At 47.5% G+C, this 22,296-nt stretch overlaps 2 protein-coding genes across 3 annotated transcripts in view; one reads left to right on the plus strand and one right to left on the minus strand.

Annotated features, from left to right (window-relative positions):
• The window catches only part of eIF3b (eukaryotic translation initiation factor 3 subunit b), a 37,519-nt gene extending 19,084 nt beyond the window's left edge, over positions 1-18,435 (plus strand). Inside the window, exons 11-14 of one of the 2 annotated variants that reach the window (XR_013308008.1) lie at positions 6,572-6,710; positions 9,473-10,757; positions 13,762-14,141; positions 18,252-18,435. Coding sequence is in view for 1 of the 2 variants with exons in the window: in XM_077634681.1 (XP_077490807.1) it covers positions 6,572-6,710; positions 9,473-9,676; positions 14,033-14,141; positions 18,252-18,361 (562 nt within the window). In the remaining variant the exon portion in view is untranslated. The remainder of the gene's footprint in view (positions 1-6,571; positions 6,711-9,472; positions 10,758-13,761; positions 14,142-18,251) is intronic. The other variant, XM_077634681.1, reaches the window with a different exon arrangement.
• Positions 18,436-19,588: 1,153 nt separating this feature from the next.
• The window catches only part of LOC144101502 (uncharacterized), a 20,420-nt gene continuing 17,712 nt past the window's right edge, over positions 19,589-22,296 (minus strand). Inside the window, exons 4-5 of the mRNA XM_077634680.1 lie at positions 20,786-21,062; positions 19,589-20,000 (exon numbers count right to left, since the gene is read on the minus strand). Coding sequence (XP_077490806.1) covers positions 19,705-20,000; positions 20,786-21,062 — 573 coding nt within the window. The 3' untranslated portion in view covers positions 19,589-19,704. The remainder of the gene's footprint in view (positions 20,001-20,785; positions 21,063-22,296) is intronic.

Raw genomic sequence — 22,296 nt, forward strand, 5'->3', positions numbered from 1 at the left:
ACCGCGCCCCGCGGCCTCTTCTCTCCCCCTCCCCCCCACTAGCCACCCTACCCCCACCTCCCTTTCGTAGCAACCATGTAGCAACCCGACCAGCACGAACCATACGAACCAAGGACGGCCAAGGCGAGGCACGTGCCCAGTCGTGTACGTCACCCATTTGCTGGCAGCTCATTGGTCTATCGAAAAGTTGTCTCGCCGGCTGTTCCCGGGAGGGTGCCGCCGCCGCAGGGACCGCAGTTCTCCGTTCGCCGCTTCTTTCTGTGCTTCGCTGTGACGTGAACTGCCGAAACGTGACAAGGACGCAAGCGTTCGCTGCTGCCGACATGTCGCGGAAGCGTAAAGCCCTTTCTTTTAAGGAGAAGCTCGATGTGCTGAAGAAGGTTGACGAAAACCCTAAGAAGAAGCGTGTCGACTTAGCAAAAGAGCTAGGTTTGGCACCGTCGACGCTCTGCACCATTGTTGGGCAGCGAGAAGTTATCTTAAAGAATGTGCAGCACTTCGGTGTAAACGTGAAGCAGGCGAAAACAGCGACCCATGTCAAGCTGGAAGAGGTCCTGCTGACTTGGTTCCGCGAAGTGACAGCGGCCGGCGTCAACGTGGACGGCAAGGTGCTGCGTGAAAAAGCCGACACCATTGCGCTTTCGCTTGGAATTGAAAATTTCCAAGCGTCTGGGGGATGGCTGCACCGGTTTAAAGAGCGGCACGGACTTGTCTACCGGGTCGTCTCAGGTGAAGGCAAGAAAGTGGACCAGTCAGCTGTGGACGAGTGGCTGAACACGCTGCCGGCGCTGATTTCGGAGTACGCGCCACGCGACATATTTAATGCCGACGAGGCGGGCCTCTTTTTCAATCTTCAACCGGAAAGGAGTTTGTGCGTAAAAGGCCAGGCATGCCAGGGCGGCCAGAAAAGCAAGGAGAGAGTAACAGTACTCTTTTGCTGCAACTCGGATGGATCCGAGAAACTCCAGCTTACCGTCATCGGTAAGTCGAAGAAACCGAGGTGTTTCCGATCGGCGGAGCGTTTGCCTGTCATTTACAAAGGTAACCGAAAGGCGTGGATGACTGGAGATTTTTTCCGCGAATTCTTGACAAGCCTTGATCGGAAAATGGCGTCAAGAAACCGGAAAATTTTGCTTTTCGTGGACCAGTGCTCTGCCCACCCAAAGGAAATTACGTTCAACAACGTGACAGTCAGGTTCCTGCCGGCGAACACTACCAGCCATCTTCAGCCACTGGATGCTGGGATAATTAGAAATGTTAAACATCATTTCAAAGGACTTCTAGTGAGGCGTCTGCTGGCGAAAATTGACCGTAAAGAAGCAAACTTGCGGATCAGTCTCTTGGATGCTTTGCACTTTCTAGCCATGTCGTGGGATAATGTAACTTCAGACACAATCTCGAACTGTTTCAGAAAGTGCGGATTTGCCATCGGACTTGATGCGGCTTCGGCGGGAGATTGTCAAGAGCCAGGTGAAGACTTCACGATTGATGACTGGGACAATCTGGAAATTGAAGCTTCGGCTCGAGACTTCGTTACCGCGGACGACAACGTCGCGACCTGTGGGCTGACGTCTATTGAAGACTTGGTCAGCGAAGCAGATAACTGCGAACATGAGCCTGACAGCGATGGTCACGCTGACGACGAGTGTGATCAACCGCCGTCAACGGCAGATACTCTTCACGCTCTGGACGTTCTGCGCCGCACCGTAAGTGCCGGCAGCGTGAGCGACGAAACAGCTGCACGGTTTTATGCCTTTCAGGCGGGGCTTGTCCGCGACATCAACGGCAAAAAAGTGCAGGCAAGCATTACGGACTTTTTCAGCCGCAAGTAGTTCGCCGTAATAAAGTTTGGTTCATTTTTCAATTGATTCCCATGTGGAAGTTGGCTTGTTTTGGATCATACGAATTCGGGATGATACGAATATTTTGCATGCTCCCTTGGAATTCGTATCATCGAGATTCTACTTAATACCGTGGTAGCGACGGCCAGCCCAATCGCCCCGCACTGGAATTTCAAGTTTCACAGATGCCATTTGAGATTCAATCTTGTGGCCTTTACGAATTGTGCACTGTAAAAATGCAAAGCACGCCATTAAGTACAGTCGCCGACCAATTTTTCGAACTCGAAGAGACCCGAAAAATAGTCGAAATAATCGAACAGTCTGAAAAATCCATGAAGTAAAAAAAAAAATCACTTTATTGACATGAAATCGGCTTAAAAATGTCACTGATTTTACCTTGCGGAAAATTTCTCTTGCTGGCGACGATTTGCGCCAAGGTTGTGCTTTCACTGTACACGCTAGACAGCAAGGTCACCGCATGTAGTTGGAATACTTCCCACGCTTCTTTGACGGACCTGGTGGGGCCATGTTGTCCACAATCCGAGTGTGCACCACACCGCTCGTTAAACACACGCAAAGATAAGCCACTTTTCTTTCAAAGCGGCGGAACCGCCGGACGCAATCACAAAACGGCGAACAGATGTAACTTCGTGAAGACTGAGCTCCACTCGGTCAACGTGGTTAGAGAAACCCAAGTGACGAAATGGCGAACGTATGAGACCCGCCGCGGTGGCTCAGTGGTTAGGGCGCTTGGCTACTGATCCGGAGTACCTGGGTTGGAACCCGACTGCGGTGGCCACGTTTCGATGGAGGCAAAACGCAAAGGTGCCCGTGTGCTGTGTGATGTCAGTGCACGTTAAAGATCCCCAGGTGGGCGAAATTATTCCGGAGCCCTCCATTACGGCACCCCTTTTTTTCCTTTATCCCTTCCTACCGAGATGTGAGATAGCTGCTGCACTATTTCCTTCCCAACAACCAATTTTCAACATATGTGACAAGCGATAACTGCCTGCGACGTCGGTGACAAAAGCAAGTTGGCGGCGATGACAATCCGGCTGCCACCTCGAAGTGTCAGAGATCGCAGGGACTTCTACTGGCAACAATGAGGTATCGAAAGTGTGTCAAGCCAAGCCAACTGCAGCATAAATCCACCTCAGTCCAAGATGGCGCCTTTTGCCTCGGCGAAAAGCCGATAAGATGGCCGATTTTGGCCCTCAGGCGACTGGAATTAGTCCGAAAAATCGAACTTTCGGACTTTTTAAGTCCGAAATATCCGTCATGAATATATATGCGCTTCTATGGGGAGACTGACGGTGCCTCATCGAGGTCCGAAATATCCTACAAGTCCGAATTATTGGAGTCCGAATTACCCGTCGGCTACTGTATTTGTGCCAAAGTTGTGCTTTCACTGTACACGCTAGACAGCAAGGTCACAATGTTTAGTTGAATACTTTCCACGCTTCTCTGATGGACCCGGCGGCACCGGGGGGGCCATGTTGTTCACAACGCGAGTGTGCACCGCACTGCTCGTCAAACACACGCAAAGATAAGGCACTTTTCGTTCAAAACGGTGGAACTGCTGGATGCAATCACATAACGGCAAACGGATGTAACTTCGACGATACTTCGTGAAGACTGAGCGCCACTCGGTCGACGCGGTCAGAGAAACCCAAGTGACGAAACGGCGAATGGCGAATGCATGAGACCCGCCGCGGTGGCTCAGTGGTTAGCGCGTTCGGCTACTGATCAGGAGTACCCGGGTTCGAACCCGACCACGGTGGCGGCGTTTCGATGGAGGCGAAACACAAAGGCGCCCGTGCTGTGCGATGTCAGCGCACGTTAAAGATCCCAAGGTGGTCGAAATTATTCCAGAGCCCTCCACTACGGCACCTCTTTCTTCCTTTCTTCTCTCGATCCTTCTTTTATCCCTTTCCTTAATTCGCGATTCAGGTGTCCGCCGAGATGTGAGATAGCTAGTGCACAATTTCCTTCCCCCAACAACCAATTTTCAACGTATAGGCAAGCACTAACTGCCCGCGACAACGTCGGCGACAAAAGCAAGTTGATGGCGATGACAATCCGACTGCCACCTCGAAGTGGCAGAGATCGCAGGGACCTCTACTGACAAAAATGAGGCACCGAAAGTATGTCAAGCCAGTCCAACTGCAGAGTAAATCCAACTCAATCCAAGATGGCGGCCTTTGTGCCGGCGAAAGGCCGGTATGATGTCTGATTTTGGCCCGCAGGCGACTGAAATTAGTCCGAGAAATCGAGCTTTCGGACTTATGAAGTCCGAAATATTCGTCGCGAATATGTATGCGCTTCTATGGGGTGCATCACCGAGGTTCGAGATATCCTAGAAGTCCGAATTATCGGAGTCCGAATTACCTGTCGCTTACTGTATATGTATGGGTATTTTTAGGGACCATTGCAGACGACACATAAGCATTCCGCCGCAACCTTATGCGCATGTATCAAGCAGGCCGTTGATGCATTTTGCTTTGGCCAGTGGAGGTATTCTGTGGCTACCACGTGACTCAGACTACCGATCCCAGCTCTACTTGTGCTTTTGCTCAGAGAAGTGCGGTATTGCGACCATCATAAGCTCTTCTCTCTCCTCTTTACAATGATGCATTAAAAAGCTAATTAATTCGACCTTCAACGGACTGGAAAAAAATGTTAGAATTATCCGGAAGTTTGAATATATTGAATGACCTCAAAGAATTGGGCAGTGGGTGCCTGCCTTTGGGATAAGAACAGCGTGGCAGTGACTATCTTTCAGTTTTTCATCAATGCTTTATTGCATGCATACCGTTATGCATACACCGTAGGGAGCGTCGCAGCAGAACTGCGCCAAAATCACAAGGGCCTCCCCGGCATGCTTCACAGTGGGACACAGCGGTGCTGCACGGCTACCATGTCATACCCCTCACAAGGGGCATCGTTGCTTGTGAAGAGTCGTCACTGCATGAACAGTGAAGGGCACATTATGAATGTGCAGTTTCGGTCCACTGAAGGAAACGGAGCCAGGCCGACGGAAACGAAGGAAATGGTCAGCGGCGTCAAAGCGGGGAGAAAAAAAGGGTGGTGTTGGGGGAAGAACATCGGTGACACACCAATCAGTGTCTGAATCGTTGGTCGGCTGGCACGACGCTCAGAAAAGCGAAACTGAAACTAAGCGTTCGGACTGTTCTAGAAGATGGGGCCGTACAATAATCATCGTGCTTGCCATTGCACGTTATCAAGGGTGCGCAAGCGACTCTGCAGCATTGAATTATGGTTTTGTGTAGGGCTTTTTCCCCGATCTCTTGCCATGCCTGTCATACCTAGTCGTACCTCAACATGGTCTCTCTTTGTGAGCTCGTCCAAATTAACTGGTGCTAGACTCGTAGCATGCAAATCGGCAAGTGTACAATGCCATAAACTTACATGTCTGCCGGGACCGAGTTGACAGTTCGAATTATCCGCATTTTCCGAATTAACGGCGGTCGATTTGAGGAGCTTTTACTACCGGGCTGGCAGTATTCCATTGTCGGAAAGCCACAAAATGTGCAGCACCGCAGGACAATTAGAAGCCTAATTTGGATACAATTTTCAATGACTACACATAAAATAAATCTCCTTTTTAAATTTTTTTTTCTCATATTTTTTCGCCATACAACAATTTTTTGTCACAGTGGTGATCAAGGTGTCCTTTTCATCCTGCAGTCACAAGTTTTAATTGAATGTATGTGAAAAAGAACTTCTTCATTTTAATTCGAGCTTTCCTGGCAATAAATGCATATTTTGCTGCCACGTAAAATTCAACATAGCTAGAATGAGTCACAGCTGCTAAGAGTTCCCCAGCATCCCACGAAGGTTACTTTTGCTGCGATCTTGCTGCGTCTTAGGTAGATTAAGTAAAATCTCTAGATGCTTCAAAACCTTGGATAATTTGAAGAATTTCTGTGGTCCTGTTATTCTGACTGTAAATTTCACTGGATAATTCGAAACCAGCAGCCTGCGCCAGCCTGGTTCATTCAGACATCTTAAGAGGTGGGCGGGGGGGTGCTTCGGGAATACCCAGTCTCTATTTCACTAAGAAACCGGTGAAGCAGCAGCCCATTGAAGCCGCGAGGCGACACTGCAGAGAAATGCTGATGCTTGATATGCTACGCAGCCATTTCCCAGCACTCCTATCACTGATATGTGCTGGCAGTATTGTCGACTGATATTTGGACTGAACTTTTTTTGGCCAGCATGGACTAGGGCTTAGGTTCAAATTTTACATGACAATGTACGATAACCTGGTCCTTAAGGGTAACGGAGTGGATTCCAAGAGAAGGCAAGCGTAGCAGGGGTGGCAGAAAGTTAGGGGGCCGGATGAGATAAAGAAGTTTGCGGGAATACAGTGGCCGCACTTGGCAAATGAGAGGGTTAATTGGAGAGACATGGGAGAGACCTTTGCTCTGCAGTGGGCATAGTCGGGCTGCTGCTGCTGATGATGATGACACGATAACTGTAAAGGTCATCCCTAAAAGGTAGCGCATTCCTGCAAGTAAATTTTTTCCTGGATCCTGTTCTTTTTGCTGTGCTCAGTTAACTGGAAAACCCAGTTAGTTTGAATGTTTTTCACGGTCCCAATGACTAGCAAAAGTAAAAGACATCCAGGTGAAGTTTGCCGATTGTTTGCCACATTTTTTGCTTCACTGAGGAGTTTGGCTTTAAACCTGCCTTTTCCTTTTGTGCAGCATGAATGGGACTCTGGAGTTCATCGACACTGCCGACTTCACTGTGATGAACCAGAATGACCATTTCATGGCCTCGGATGTCGAGTGGGATCCTACGGGGCGCTACGTGGTCTCTGGCGTGAGCTGGTGGTTGCACAAGGTTTGTTGCCGTTTATTTTGTCTATTGTTTGTTTTTAAACTTGTAGTTATAGGCCCTTCAGGTGCTGCATTTACTTGCGTGTTTGTACACGTGTCCTGAATACTGTAAAATCTCCATACAGAAAAGGTGCAATGTGCACTTATGTGGGCACTATAATGAACTCCTGAAATGGCCAGAATTGTCAGCAGTACCATTTCAAGCCAGGCGGGCAAAATGAACGCAAAGAGACTGGTGCCTCTTATTTATAGCAGCTGTTGTACAACTCTGGTCAGTGCACATTTTATTTTGTTTGTTTTGCAAAGATGTGGGCTTTAATGTACTTAAAATGTGCCAATTTACTTTACAAAGCGACTTCTGACCGGAATTGTTCAAAGGAAGTATAGTTGAGGCTCTAAAACAGTCTCAAGTCATGATGTGGAGATACGAGGTCTTGACAGAAACTGCATAATTAAGCATTATGGAGGATTGGAAAACGTTTCCTGCGCAGTCTTGCCATGTGGTGAAACGAAAATTGAAATGTTTACTTTTTACCTTCTCCGCGTAATAATTTGTGCCAGAAGAGGGGAGGGGGCAGTTCGAAGTGTGGTCCAAGTGTGCTGACGTGGCACAAATGCATGCAGGCATGCACACCATGCCGGCCGCTGGAATCTGTTTTGAGTCTGTGTTCATAAAGTTCGCCTTTTTCAGTTCTTATTTCCTTTCGGGCATTTAGATAGCGGCAAGTTTATTTCAGCTGGACTGAGTGTTGTTTAATGACTGCACACTGGTCTTGGTTCTTGCTTTCATTGTATTTTTCTTCAGGCCTAGTTGATCAAATTACAGCAAACCTCGTTTAGTAGGACTTGAAGAGATCAAGAAAACTTTCTCTCATCAAGTCCAGGTTACCTGAAGTGCTGAAGCTGTTAAGCGGCACTATAAGCCATGTAGCAGATTCACGTTTTTCTTGAAACTTCCACAGTCCCAGTGCTGTGTTTTTTAGTTATCTTTGATATAGAAATGAATTATAAATAAGTGCTTGATTCGTTGTGGGATGCAGTAAACTGCCAAAAAATAATCACAGAAGTTGCCAGAGCTGAATGATGAGCCGAAATAAATTCACATATTTAGATCTAGTTCAGTCTGTTTTGCTGTTCAAGGCTGATTTCGTGAAGACAGCCAAGTTTCTGGTTTAGCAAAATATTTTAGTGCATTGTGTATCAATTTTATTTTCACGGTTAGTTCACTTCTCACGGAAACTAGGCAAGCCTAGTGCATAATTACAGTAAAAACGCTCTCGTGTAGAGGCACAGCAGCTTAAGAAACGTATCCGGTGAAGCAGTGTCTCAGCTTTCAGTGCATGAATGTGTAGATAATGCTATGGCAGTGGCCACTGCCCCTGTCTTCGCTGCAATTCTGACCATGTCACTACTTGTCAGGAAAGGAGTCAGAGACACTCTCTTGTTCCGGCATGTCCCCTTTTATACATGCTAAGTGGAAAAATTTTTGTTAAATCAATACTTTGAAGTTGTGAATTCGAGTTAACAAGGGCTTACAGTACTAATTGGCTGATTCAGTAACTGGTAGTGCCTTCATCTCATCGCCTGTCCAGGTTCCTTATTACCGTAAAAACCGGACTATAGGTCGGACCGGAATATAGGTCGACCCCCTAACTAAGCAATTCTAAAAATGAAAAAGATCTTTTTCAATGGGAAAAGTACCGAAAGACATCCTTACTTTGAAACAAATGCGACTCGAGAGGTTGCACAATGGTGACAGTATTTAATTTCATTTAAATGCTGCTTGTATGTACACCCGGCAAATTTTTTAACAATATCGCGCACCAATCGGCCCGCGTGTTTGTTTCTGGCACAGGCAAGTACGGCGCCGTAGAGCAAAGCCCTCCTCTTCATGAATCGCCGCAACCAGGATGGCGAGCCTTTGAATTGCGCCCTCGTGAGTCTAGAGGCACGCGCGATCTCTGCCGCTTTCACGCGGATGCATTCGGCAGTCACAGGCAGCGATCTTGCTCGCAGCGCAACGTTTCCTTCCTATTCTCGATACACTACGGTCTGCCCACGAAATGATGTTTTCTTCTGGTTGCTGCAAGTTGTAATACGCAGCTTCTGCCTCCGCCAGTACTGAATGCTCTTTTCGGATACTCCAAATTCGCGCTGTGCCGCCAGGTTCCCGTGAGCTTCCTCGTACTCAATCGTGTTTTTCTTGAAGGCGACGGTAAATTGCCGTTAGCTTCCGCTTTGCATCTACTGAAACTCAAAATGGCGGCACTGCTGCTGATGGCGATGGTGATGGAGGCAGCTGACTTCATCCACCCATTGTTGCAAGACTTCCGTATTTTTTCCGCCAATGACCGGTATATAAGACGGGGGTCGACTTTTCACCATGGTTTTTTGAAAAAAAGTTCGACCTATATTCCGGTTTTTACGGTAGGTATACGGGTCTTCAGTGCTTTTAAAAGCCTCGGGGAACCTCTTGCCGTGACATTCGTTCTTTCTTGCTTGACATGCATGCAAAAAAACAAATGGTGTGTAGACGCACAGCCCCTTGAAAAAAGATACCCAGATTCAGTTGATATTGGCTAGCTGTACAGTAAGACACTCTGCTATGAGCAGTCGCAGTGTGATTAGGCGCCTAGCATGAAGTGAGTAAAGGAAAGATTGGGGTGGAACCGTTGACGAATTCAGTGCTCATACAACCAAAAAAGAGCTCGAATGAACCCATGGGATCAGCGAAGTGTTGAAATTCTTCTGATGTGTGCTTTTCAGACGGACAACGCCTTCTGGATCTGGTCGTTCCAAGGGCGGATCCTGCGCAAGTGCAACCTGGAACGCTTCTGTCAGCTGCAGTGGCGGCCCCGGCCTGCCTCGTTGATTACCGAGGAAAAGCTGAAGGAGATCCGCAAGAACTTCAAGAAGTACTCGGAGCAGTTTGACCTCAAGGACAAGGCCTCGCTCAGCAAGGCCTCCAAGGCACGTGAAACTTGTTCTCTTGCCCGTGCCTTGCTTTTCCCCGTCTTCCTTTCCCAAAACGGGGGCATGCCGTTGCTGACTATGATCAAGAAATGCGTAATATCCGAGTGTTTAGGAGGTTCGAAAAGGAAAAATTTGGGGTGAATTGAATTAATACCAAATACTATTTGCAGACTGTTTGAAGTTTTGACTATTTGCACATCCCTAGTTGTTACTGGGAACAAAAGCTAGTTAAAGGAACAGGGAGAAGAGATTGAAGTTGACTTGTTCTGATTGATTGCCATGCTTTAACAACAGAGAGGCTACATTTGCTTAAAACTGGTTATTTAAAACTTAAAAGCGCCAAAAAAATGGAATTCAGGTTTGTCTGTGTCATGGGGTGATCTCACAAGCACACTGCGGTGAGATCAAGCGCCTCTAATGTGCGGACCTCTAGGACTAGGCAGCACGACCATTCACTTTGAGCCAGCAATCACAGAGCCCCTAATATTCTCATGTCATCGTTGGTGTCACAAGTGTGGAAAAAATATTGATTCAGTTCATCATAGCAGCGGCGCAACCTTGCATCTTTGGTGACGCGGCATCTGGTCACTGTGTCACCACCGTTTTTTGAATTCAGATCTCCTGCTGATCTCTTCATTTCTTTTACAGTTTTTGGGAAACTAGTGCTGCAGAAGGATCAAAATAAAACCACACTCGAAGTGATCTGAGTTATCATGTGCAAGCTTACAAGAAGGCTCCCACTTTGCCTGGGTCGCACAGTGTCAAGGCACTTTCCAGTTGTTTGGGCCAATGGATTTGGCTTATTTTTATCAAAGCTGCTACAGGATCTGGGTTTAATTTTAAATAGGCTGTGTGTGCCCATGTTGCTGGTTTTATTTGGACCCTTCCATTTTGATAGTTTTTGGCAGAGAAAAGATGCTTGGGTTTGCTTACCATTGCACCTTTATTTCGCTTAGTTTCGATTTCTGGACTTCATTCATTTCTAAAAAAAAAAAGCCCTTCAGATGTGTTTATATGTATGGTACAGTCTTTCAAAAATATGCAATCCAAGGGGTTTGCCTCCTAGTGGTGTAGCAGGGCTCTTAAGGGGGGACACGGGTCTTTCAGGCCGAAAAATCTCGAAAAAATCAGTTTTTAGAAAACGTTATTTTCGAAATCAGCCGCCATTTATCTACCTCTCTGTTAAATTTCTCGCCTCTAAGGTCAGTATTTTACTCACAATACCAATTTATATAATCCATGTCGCCCGAATTTGAGCTGAAATCGGCGCCGAAACAGCAGTATTTCGCAAAGCGTAGCTCCCGTTTCATGCGCGGCACCGCAGCCATCTTGGTCTCATTTGAAAAAGCCGCCTTTCGCCTTCAATTTCCCGCCACTACGGCTTCCGTTCGCCCATTGGTTGCCAAGAAAATAGCAAAAAAGAAAAGGTAGTATTCAAAATCCTATTGGCTGCCGCGGATCACGTGACAGCAGGTCGTCATCCGATTGGTGGAGCTGGCTGGCAGCGTCTGCTTGATGCGCCCGAGCCGCGGGAAGACGCGACTTTTTGTGCCAGACCGTGCAGTGCAAGAAACGCGCAGCGATGCCTGGTTCAGCGCGCAAGGTGCACTCAAGGCATAAATTCGGCAAGAAAAGGAAGAAGTCGCTGGTCGATAACCTCAAGAGACGCCCTGCTGTGCGCCCCGACAATGATGAAACTCCTGCGCTGAACGTTCGTGTCGGCGAGGCCGCGCAGGTAGGCCTAACGCGCTCCGCAGCACGGGAAGCTGTAAGCGGCAGCGCCCGCATCCGCCGTGATACAGTGATGCTGGAGCCCTCAGATGTGCTCCAAAATAAGACGAAGACTGAACAAAAACTGCGAGAACTCGCCTCAACTCCAGCAACGGAGCGGAAGTCTCGTTGTTTACGTGACGGCAGCGCGTCGGACTGTCTGCTCGACGAGGCAAGCTTCACGATCGTTTGTTTGGAATCGCTCAACAGTTTGTTGAAACTTGTGAAGTGTAAAACGTGTGGCGGCAATGACTTGAGCTTCGTAAAAGATGAGCGAGAATACGGCCTTGCCGTTAAACTTTCTCTTCAATGTGCGAGCTGTGGAGACGCATCATCGTCTGCATGGAGTTCGCCGCGGGTACGTGGCGATCAGAAGATCAACCCTTTTGTGGTGAATGTGCTCGCTGCTCGTGCAATGCAGAGCACTGGCAACCAGCAGACAGCTCTAAATGACATTTTTTCATCGCTGAACGTTTCGCACCGCGGTCTCCACAATAAAACGTGGCAAGACTATGTGAAAAAAAAGTTGACACCTGCAGCAGCTCGTGCAGCCGAAGAAGTTACACAAGAGTGTGCGCGGTCGGTTCGAGAACTTTATAATGAATTGGACCTTGGGAACCCCGGCAATATTGCAGTATCATACGACGGCACTTGGATGACACGCGGCCACACATCCCACATTGGTGTGGGAACCGTCATCGAACTGTTTACCGGGCTTGTGCTGGACTATGTTGTATTGTGCAACTTCTGTGCCGGCTGCGAGCGAGGCCCAAAAGACGGTGACCCATCATACCAGTCCTGGAGGGCTGGGCACCTATGCCAAAAAAACTCAGAAAAAAAGGCTGGAGAGATGGAAGTTGAGGCAGCCCTTATTCTTTTTGAAAGGTCGTTGAAGAAGTGTGGCCTTCGCTATACCACAATGCTTTCGGACGGTGATAGTCGGGCTTTTCTAGCTGTGCAAGAGGCAGATGTGTATGGATACATCAAAGTAAAAAAAGAAGACTGCATAAACCACGTGCAGAAATGTATGGGAACAGCGTTGCGGACTTTGTTGTCCAAACACAAAGGTGCCGAAAACCTTGGAGGAAAAGGCAAACCGACAGGCAGCCTCATAACAAAGTTAAGCTCCTATTATGCCTGGGCTTTAAGATCCCATAATGGGGATGTAGAGGCTACGCAGAAGGCTGTGATGGCCACCTACCACCACATCACCTCTACTGATGAGGCATCAAACCATAGCTTCTGCCCATCGGGACTGGACTCTTGGTGCCAGCAAAATGCGGCAGCAGCCCGAGGTGAATCTGCTCCAAAGCATCGGTACAACATTCCACCCCATGTTGCTAAAGCATTGCTCCCTGTCTATGAGCGACTGTCGGATAGGAAGCTCTTAGAGTGGTGCCATAGGGGTAAAACCCAAAACAGTAATGAAAGCCTACACTCTTTGATATGGGCCTTGGCACCCAAAGAACGCCACGCATCATTGCTTACTGTTGAGGCTGCCGTGGCTGAGGCAGTAATGCGGTTCAACGCAGGCAGCAAAAGAACTTCTGCAGCAATATTACAGGAACTGGGCCTCAATACGAATGCTATGAGCGCAAAAAGAATGGGAGAGAAGGATGAGCGCCGAGAGCAAAAGTGCGCTCGAAAGCATTCCATTGCGGAAAATATTCAAGGAGTGCTCAAGAAGCGGCACCTGGATACTACTGGCAATCAAAAGGACTACATTCCTGGTGGCTACTAGCCATTTCCTATTGTAAATATATTACTGCACTTGTAAATATTTATTAAACTGTCCCCTGCTTGTTTTTGGGGCTTTTCTCAAAATGCATATGGTTGACTGCTAGCAGTCTTGAGGCCTTGATATCTCAGCAACCAAGTCACATAGAGCTGAAATTTCGGTTGCAATGGAAAGCCTAATGTATGCTGTGTGAAATGTTGGGAGCAGATTTTTTCATTTTACCTTAAAAAAATTATTATTTTCGTTAATTTACCATTACTTGGTACACACATTTTTTATACTGAAATTCAGAAGGTTGTAAAATGAGTAATAATTGACATATCAAAAATCTGCTCTCAACATTTCATAATTCACTATTCTGGCTATCTAACCATGCCTTAAAATTAATTTTAGATGAAATCATTATTTTGCTATTTGGGCCTCAAACAATGGGCATTAATTGTTAATTATCTTGAAAACTAATTGGCCTACACTTAAAATAAATGCATATTTGAAATCAGCATAAAAATTTGAAGAAGTCTATGCATTTTTATTAAGATTGGTCAAAAAACAACAAAAACAGCTTTAAGACCAGTGTCCCCCCTTAAGCACATTTTACAGTCCTGAGCTTGGGAGGGTTGAGATTATAGTCCCTGAGGATGCAAGAGGAGCCACGTTGCAGTGCTCAGAAACAGACTTCTTGTGCTGTATACTTGTGACAAGGACTGTACATGTAGTATGTGAGTTCAGCATCTGTAACAGATGTGTGCATCTAAATGCTAGTAAATGCACAAGTGCACATATATGCCACTCTTTCTTGTACCTGAGAGTTTTTTGTATGTTGATGTGCTGGGTGACCTTTGCAGGAGGTCATGGAGAAGCGGAAACGCATGCTGGAGGATTTCCGGGCTCTACAAGAGCGCAAGACAGCGGAGTACCACTCCATGCGCGAAATCCGTATGCAGCTGCGTGACGGTAGGCCTTTCTGTTTTCGTGGATCTTGCGCTAGCCAGTTTTCCTTTGATAGTCTTCATTTGAAGCCCTGGCAAAATTGCCGGAGTTTATAACATTTGCCATACATATCTAGAATGACATGTTTGTGAGGCAGTCTTGTCAAAGCTGTAGTTTCTTTAACTGCATGACTCTTAAGAGCCTGATTGAAGTCTTTTGTATGCAATGGATGAGAGGGTTTTTGAGGGTGTTGTTTTGTTTGGTATATAAAGCTAGCTGTGCTTTCTTACTGTTTACAGAAAATCAACTGTTCAACTGTTCTGATAGGAACTTGCCAGCGACTGTTCTGTTGTCGAGCATTGGTCGGTATACAGTCGAGCCCACATATAACGGCCCCACTTAAGACGAACTTTCGCTTATAACAAACGAGACCTGTGCGACCGTCAGAATATACATTGTTTCAATGGCACAAAATCACATGTATAACGAATGTCATTAAGCCCTGCTGATCGGTTACAGCAAACGGATGGCGTAAACCCGGCGCCGCGATGCGAGATAACCTGACTTCGACCCCTTTGTGCACTCGGCGTGCGGCGTGTTTCCTTGAGCCTCATCCCAGGCAAACTGCCTGCCCCATTTCGTACTGCTCTAAACCGAGCTACCCTTTCCGCGCCGACGCGCCTTCCCCGCCCCTCCTCGCAACTCCGCTTCCCTCTCCTCACTCTCTTGCAAATCCGCACGTGGCCTCCACGATCAACCGCGCCGCCACCGGTGCCAATCGCGGAGGCCACGCTCCGTGAAGCAGGCTTTCCGTGGGAGCCAAGAGGTGGCTGCACTGACGCTCGCGGACGCCGTTCATTGATCTCTCCGCTGGCGCTGTGCGTCTGTATCATTAGCTTGATTGGATTGATTGCTGCCTGTGCACGTTGCCTGTCTACCCCGTCGCGCGCTTTTGTCAATCTTGTTTACAGTCAAACTTCACTTGAACAAACTTCAAGGGACCCCAGGGAAAAGTTTGTTAAAGTGAAAGTTCACTAAACTAAAATAATTAAGTATGCGGCACCTTGTTGCCGTTATGTAAAAAAACAAAAAACTGGTCGTTAAATTGTTTATCAAGACATTTATTTGTCATTCTGCTCAAGTTCCGCTAATTAGCAACTTGCAAAGAACGCTGTGATCTTCTGCTGCACTTGCACTTTTCCACTTAGGACTGCAGCATTTGTGAACTGAGTCACTGTGTCTAAGCACTCGCGGACCTTCTCTGTCACAGCGGTCTGCTGGGCAGCAAAGGCTTTAACTTTTTCCAGGGCGATTAGTGCTTCTTTGGCAGATATTTTTGGCGCTTCGTCATCACTGGTCGAATCTTCCTTGTCGCCTTCTTCAGGTAATGCATTCGCTACAATATCTTCCATAGCGAGTGCGGCGCTTGTCTCCACCAGGGTGTCACAGGCAGCATACTCCTCGAAAGACAAAGGGCTATCTGCACCTAGCCTTTCTGACAATTCCGGCCAGCCATCTGGCTCACTGTTCTCTTCATCAGTGCCATGGTCGTCTGCTTCGAGATTGGTGTCCACAGCAGTCCAGTTTGCTGCATGCAGACCTGCTTTTTGCCAGCAATTCACTATTGTTGCTGGTTTCACACTTCACCAAGCTCCTGTGAGCATTTCTGCTGCCTGCCGCACATTCATCGCGTCAGGCTTGCATTTTTAAATTTATCAGAATACGCTGCACAAGCTGCTTCCTGTAGTGTACCTTTACATTTTTGATGATGCCTAGATCAAGAGGCTGCAGGATTGACGTGCAGTTGGGTGGCAGAAACTCGACTGTGATGTTACTGAGACGTGTGTCAACTAAGTGTGCTGAGCAATTGTCCAAAAGTAACAAAATCTTGCGTTTCTTTCTCGCCATCTCGTCGTTAACGCCTACGATCCACTTTGCAAACACATCACGCGACATCCAAGCCTTTGAGTTGTGGGCGTAATCGCACGGAAGCGATGCAAGCCCTTTAAAGCACCTTGGGCGGGCGTAGCAACCGATGATTAAAGGTTTCATCTTATGCGTACCCGATGCGTTGCAGCAAAACAATGCCGTGATCCTGACCTTCGAGTGCTTTCCACCTTTGCACGTGTCGTCTTTGTAGCACATAGTTTTGTTCGGGAGCAGTTGGTAAAATACCCCGGTCTCGTCCGCATTGTAAACATCGTCCGGGCTATAGCCGCCGATGACATCACGTAGTTTTCCTTCCCGCCAAGTGCTTGCAGCAGAGGTGACCGCGCTGCTGGCTTCACCGCAGACTTGTTTCCATACGATTCCACAGCGCGCCCGAAAGCGATGCAACCATCCACTGACTTCGAAAAGCGCGGCGAATTCCATGGCCTTCTCTTGAATCATAGGTCCTGAAACTGGAATGTTCCTGGATCGTAACTCCTTTATCCATGTGGCAACAGCATCGTCGACTTTCATGAAATATCCAGTGCACAGTATTTTGCGGGAGGGGCCGAGCTGCGCACTTTCCGATGTGGCCGCGATTGCTTGGCGCTGGCTCTTAATCGTAGACAATGACGATGCAGGGATCCCAAATGCCTTTGCAATGTCAACTTGACGCTGCCCGGAGTCTAGCCTACGTAAAATGTCCCGCTTTTCGTCGAGTGTCGGGCGCTTTCGTTTGCCGCTCATGGTTAACCAGCACGCGCACGCTTCCTCGAAGCTAGGACGTATAGGCCTAGTAGGGCCAGTAGAGCTGAAGCTGTGGCTGGCTGTGGCTATGGCTAGCTATGGCTGTGGAGCCAACTAAACGCACTAGACGCGAAAAAAAAAAAAAAACCAGCAATGACTTTAGCTGGCTATGGCTTAGGTAGCCAATCCAGTTCAACGCTAAATCAGTAAATGGCGGCAACACGGTAATGGAGCGCAGTCGGCGCGGTTCTCGGCGTAAAAAGCGCGGCAAAAAGGGGGTTTGTACTTGTTGAAGTGCTCAGTATGACCTAGGAGACATGGCATGGCACCGCGGAAACTGTTCGTAGAACTGAAATGCGCACTGCACTGAATTTCGTTAAACTGAAGGGCGTTTGCATTGGGTTTAATGGGGGTGAGGGTTTTAAAAAAAGTTCCTACAACTGAATACTTCGTTTAAATGAAGTTTGTTCAAGTGGTATTTTACTGTATCATGTTGCGGTGCGGGCGTTTCGTTGGCTTCGTTCAAATCTGGGGCCCTGGGATGGCGGACGGGGACACCGTGCCCATTTGCCATTGTAATGAGCGGTAGAGGTGATGAAAGCGGCCAGGGCGAAGGTGATGGCCACTGGTGTGCGGAACTGGTTCCGCAAGGCCGGCTTCGTCGACACGGTGTCTGATGCCGAGCATGATGCTTTAGAAGATGAGCAGCCCGGCGGCGATTTATGGCAGCACGTCGTCAACTCCTACTTGGGGGGTCAAGACATTGGTTGTAATGATTTTATTTCTGTCGATGACGACGACGATACCACGGAACCGTGCACGGACGAGGGCAACGTTTCTGAAGTGCGGGACAAGAGGGATGCTGAGGAATCGGACGAGGATGAAACTTTGGAGCCAGCACCCATAAGCGCGCCTATAGCAATGTGCTGCATAGAGAGCCTCAGACAATTTGTTTATGCCAAGGGCCTCGGCGATAGCACACTTCTGCTTTAAATAAACTGGAAACCTCCCTCATCAGATGTGCGCTGCAAAAAGAGACATCAATCAGACTTTTTCGCAAAGAAAAAATTTTGCGTTTTGACAAGCAACTGTCTTTAAAGCTGTGGTCCACTTACTACGAACTTGGGGATACAACGAACAGATGCCGCGTGATGCTCATGTTCGTTATAAGCGTGCTCGACTGTAGTGCAGATGTGGAAAATTCAGCTTACTAGCACATATAATACGACTACCATCAGATAATTCATGCTAGGTGTAAATGAGGTCTGACAAGCAAGCTGTAGATGCGGGGAATATTATCGCACAGTGTGACCGACTTGTACCAAAACTTGTGCTTTGCCTTTGGTGTTCCTGATATGGCCATACACCATACCTGGGTTGTGACTTTGGAATTTGACACCTGTGCGTGCTCTAGTTGTGTTTTGCAAGACAGGCACTCAGGTTTGTGTTTGCATGCAGGCATGGACACAGACGAACTGGACAGCAATCTGGAAGACCTGGAAGAGGAAGTGGTGGAGTTCCTTATAAAGGAAGAGGAGGTGGCCCAGGACTCTGGTGACGCAGACTGAACTGAAGAGGGCCATGTCTCCACCAGGCCATCCTGATAGCTGCTCAGACAATAAAATAATGCCTCCTTGTTTAACATGGTGCTGCCCGTACAAAGCTTACGCATGCGATTGTCTCAGTGGGCCTGTGAAGTTCCGTATGGGTGTGCTGTTCAGCCTTGCTGGCCCATATTTAGGGCCGGGGCAGTTTCATAGAAAAGAATTTGGAGCTTGTATGCAACAAGGTTCGGATCAATTGACGAAGCGAAAATCGGTGAAATGTGTGTTGGGTGCACTGGTAATAGAAGAACTGTCATTTGCTTGCTAATTTAAGAATTTGTAACATCAATTTTATTAAATAAATGACTGAATGTTGTTACGCACATCCAGTGGAATGGTATCAATAAGAGTTTCCTGTGGCTCAGTACTTGTAGCAAGATGTCTTAAAATGGCTGAACATAGCTTTGGAATTAACGCAAGCTTAAAAAGGAGATGCCATGATCTGTGGTTCCCTATTTTCTTTCCAGTGTGTTGAATGGTTTTTCTCAAGCCACCAGGCATTTTAAGAGGGACCTTTCTACCTGTCAGTTACTAAAGTCACACATCATACTGGTAGCTAGATCCCTATGCAACACCTGGGATAAGGCAAGTGCGATATATGCACATAGTTGTCTACAAGTTGTGTGCATTCTCAGTAATTCTGCTACTGGTTCTGTGGTGTACACGCATGCACTCGACAATCCAGCGAGAAATATGGTCATGCACAAGTATGTTTTGCAAAGGCCTGTAACGAAAAACTCGGCTTTTTGGCACAGCGCGATAGCTTAGCCACTGGCTTGGAGCAGTTTGCATGCCCTGACATTTCGCAGTATCTTGTGGGGTGGAAGGACGACTTTTCTGAAAAGTGTATGGTGCTGCCAGGCTTTCAAATAATGCTTTGAAATGTACGTGAATCCACTAAAGCATGCCAGGTGGCCTACTGGTGTTTGTGATATAGCAATGCGAAGCAGTAATTGTGTTTTTACTTGACATCTTTATGGCATGCTTCTTTATTCTTTGAAATTACCTCGTGATCTGCCTGTGCTCATGATGTGAATATTAGCTTCCGTATGTTCTTGCTTTGCAAGCATAATTCCAAAGTGAATAGTCATGCTGTGGAATGGAGTTGTGCAGAATTAGCATTGTACAGTAACATGAATGGAGATGGCTGTGCTTCGGTGCTTCAGTTGTGCTCTATGAACTAGCACAAGAACCCTTTCATACGACATGGGCATGATCAAACATGTGCTTTACTGAATTCACTGCAAATGCCAGTGCATTCATCACCAAAGTCCTTGAGGTCGCAAAGTTCACTGACCAAGTCATAGCTAGCCCATGCGTAGTACTGCAAAGACTAGGGCAATGCAATGAGCCACAGAGAAGCAAGCAGCAGCACTTCCACGGCCAGCGGCATCAGCTGCACAGTAGGGAGTTCCCAGCCGAAGTTCGTAAATGCTGATGGTTTTGTCGCCCATTCCCGGAACGGTGCAGCGCGGTTCGGGGCTGAGGTCGTTTGATGTCCCCGATGACCACGACAGGTGGCGCCTTTGTCGTCTCAGGCGTCGTCGGAACCACAGTAGGTGGCAGTTGCAAGACCATGGGGTTCCTCCGAGAACAAAGGAACCTGCGAAGAATTGACATACGATTACGATAGTCGATAATGCGAATTTTGAGCGCAGCTCTTCAGTCGTGGCAGCTACTGTCTGCCGTATGTAGTACGTTGTACTATGCCGTTTTTTTTTTTAAGTTGTATCTTACTGGAGTGGGGAGTCCTCCTCTATAGCACCCATCTACTATCTGTAGATAGGGTTAATAGTAATACACAGAGGGTGTGTGGCTGTGTTTCGGTGCTTCAGTTGAGCTATATCAACTAGCACGACAAGAACCCTTTCATGCGACGTAAGCCAAGTGGTTGAGCATCCGCCTTGCATGCGGGAGGTGCGGGGTTCGATCCCCAGTGCCGCCGGGTACCCACCGGTGATACAATGGGTACAAGCTTTCCCCTGGTCTGGTGCTCGGCTTATTTAGGGTGAAATGCTTGGGAAATGGGTCTTTGATCCCACCTTGAGAATTTGAAAAAAGGGCCACAAATGGGCTTCTACCGCACCAGGCGGATTTAACGTTGACGGCAGAACTTATCGCTGATCCATCAGAGCAACTGTGTGCAACATGTGCTTTACTGAGTTCACTGCAAATGCCAGTGCATTCATCACCAGTTCGACGACACAGCATAACTGCGGTCGCCATTTTATGGCACATGTAGTGCGGTGAAGGACTGCGCGCGTGTCAAATCGGTACATTACCGCTGCTCTTGCTTGCACCTCTTAACATGCTAAGTGCTTACCATGAAGTGGCCCTGGTGACGTCATGTGTACACCTCCGATACAAATACTTGTACTGTTCACTTACTCGTTACATAGTGGGAGAGCCGGTTGTCCTGAGTGGTGTTGCGCTCTTCGGCCTCCTCCTCGTCTGCCGCCACGAATGACGTGAGTGCGGTGTTGTCCGACAGGTCTATGCTGAGCCGAGGCAGCTCGGTCCACCGGTGCAAGAGGCCCAGGGGCAGGGACTCGAGCAACGGGCAGTTCCGCACCCGGAGCGTGAATGGGCCGTGCGGGTGGAGGCCTTCAAAGGCGTCGGCCGCCACCGAGCGAAGCTTGGACCCGGTTACACTCAGCTCGCGTATCTGCGTAGGGGAGGGGAATGAAGAGCTGCACTTCACTGCTACTGGGAGTCTGGAATAGACGCGGCTTTACCAAGTATCTCAGGGAAGACTTCGAGTAATTATCAAAAATAGTTTTTCAGGGAAAAAAATATGGTTTTTTCAGTGAAAAAGCACAGTATTACCAGTTCAACAAAGGAAGGTTTTGGGCCAGTTGCTCCAACATACTTGTGGGGAAAAACTGGACTTCAAACAGCACGAAGACGAAAACTACACAGGACGAGCGTTAACTTGCATTTCCCCACAAGTATTGCCAGTGTTGGCATATTATTGCCAGTGCTACCAGTATTACCAGTGTTGCTGTAGTTCAGCAACAAAAGTAATTAAATGCAAATAGCAAGCTTCTGTCACAAACGCTGACATAACAGTCTTCGTTTCTTGCATTCACAGAATTAATTTCGACCACCTGGGGATCTTTCATGTCGGTGCGCGTTAAAGATCCTCAGGTGGCCGAAATTATTCCAGAGCCCTCCACTACGGCACCTCTTTCTTCATTCACTCCCTTCTTTATCCCTTCTCTTAGGGTTGTTCGAGTGTCTACCAGATAAGTGAGACAGTTACTGTGTCATTGCCTTTCACCAACAATCAATTTTCACTTCGGCAGCGGGTAAGTAAACTAGATAGGGTAAGTAAACTAGATAGAATGTATAGGACCTAGAATGTATTCCAGTTCATTGCAATGCACTATATTCATGATTATTAGCGAAATTTTTGACGTAGACATGACACAAAATAAGACAATCGTTATGCCAGTCGTTTCTCTCCTGCATCTGCGATTTCACTAAAGCATTATTGAGTTTATGAAGTTATTACCGACTAGCCAAACTAAACACTTCAATGTTCAACTTTGCAGAGGCGCATCCTTGCTTCCTCAGTGACGAGGGTTAAGACCTTTTCGTTATCGTCGCCTTCTGGGAACCGCACCACGCTTGAAATAGTCCAAGCATTGACAAAGAAGGCTCTCGCGACTAGATTCAGCTCATTTTGATCCGTTCATCAACAGGATCTGGCTCATTTTTGATTTGAAATAGTTTACGCACTGCTTTTCTTGGCGTTATGGGGCTTTTTTCGTCCTGATAGGCTTTGCAAAGTAAAGATGTAAGGACTTGTTTTACATTTCAGTATAATTCGACTTAGTTTTCTTTTCTGAATTTTGCTCATTTTGAAAGGGAAACTTAGCCAACTTTTACTGAAATGT

This window comes from Amblyomma americanum, chromosome 8 (genome assembly GCF_052857255.1).
Source record: "Amblyomma americanum isolate KBUSLIRL-KWMA chromosome 8, ASM5285725v1, whole genome shotgun sequence".
In the NCBI taxonomy this organism is placed as follows: Eukaryota; Metazoa; Arthropoda; class Arachnida; order Ixodida; family Ixodidae; genus Amblyomma; species Amblyomma americanum.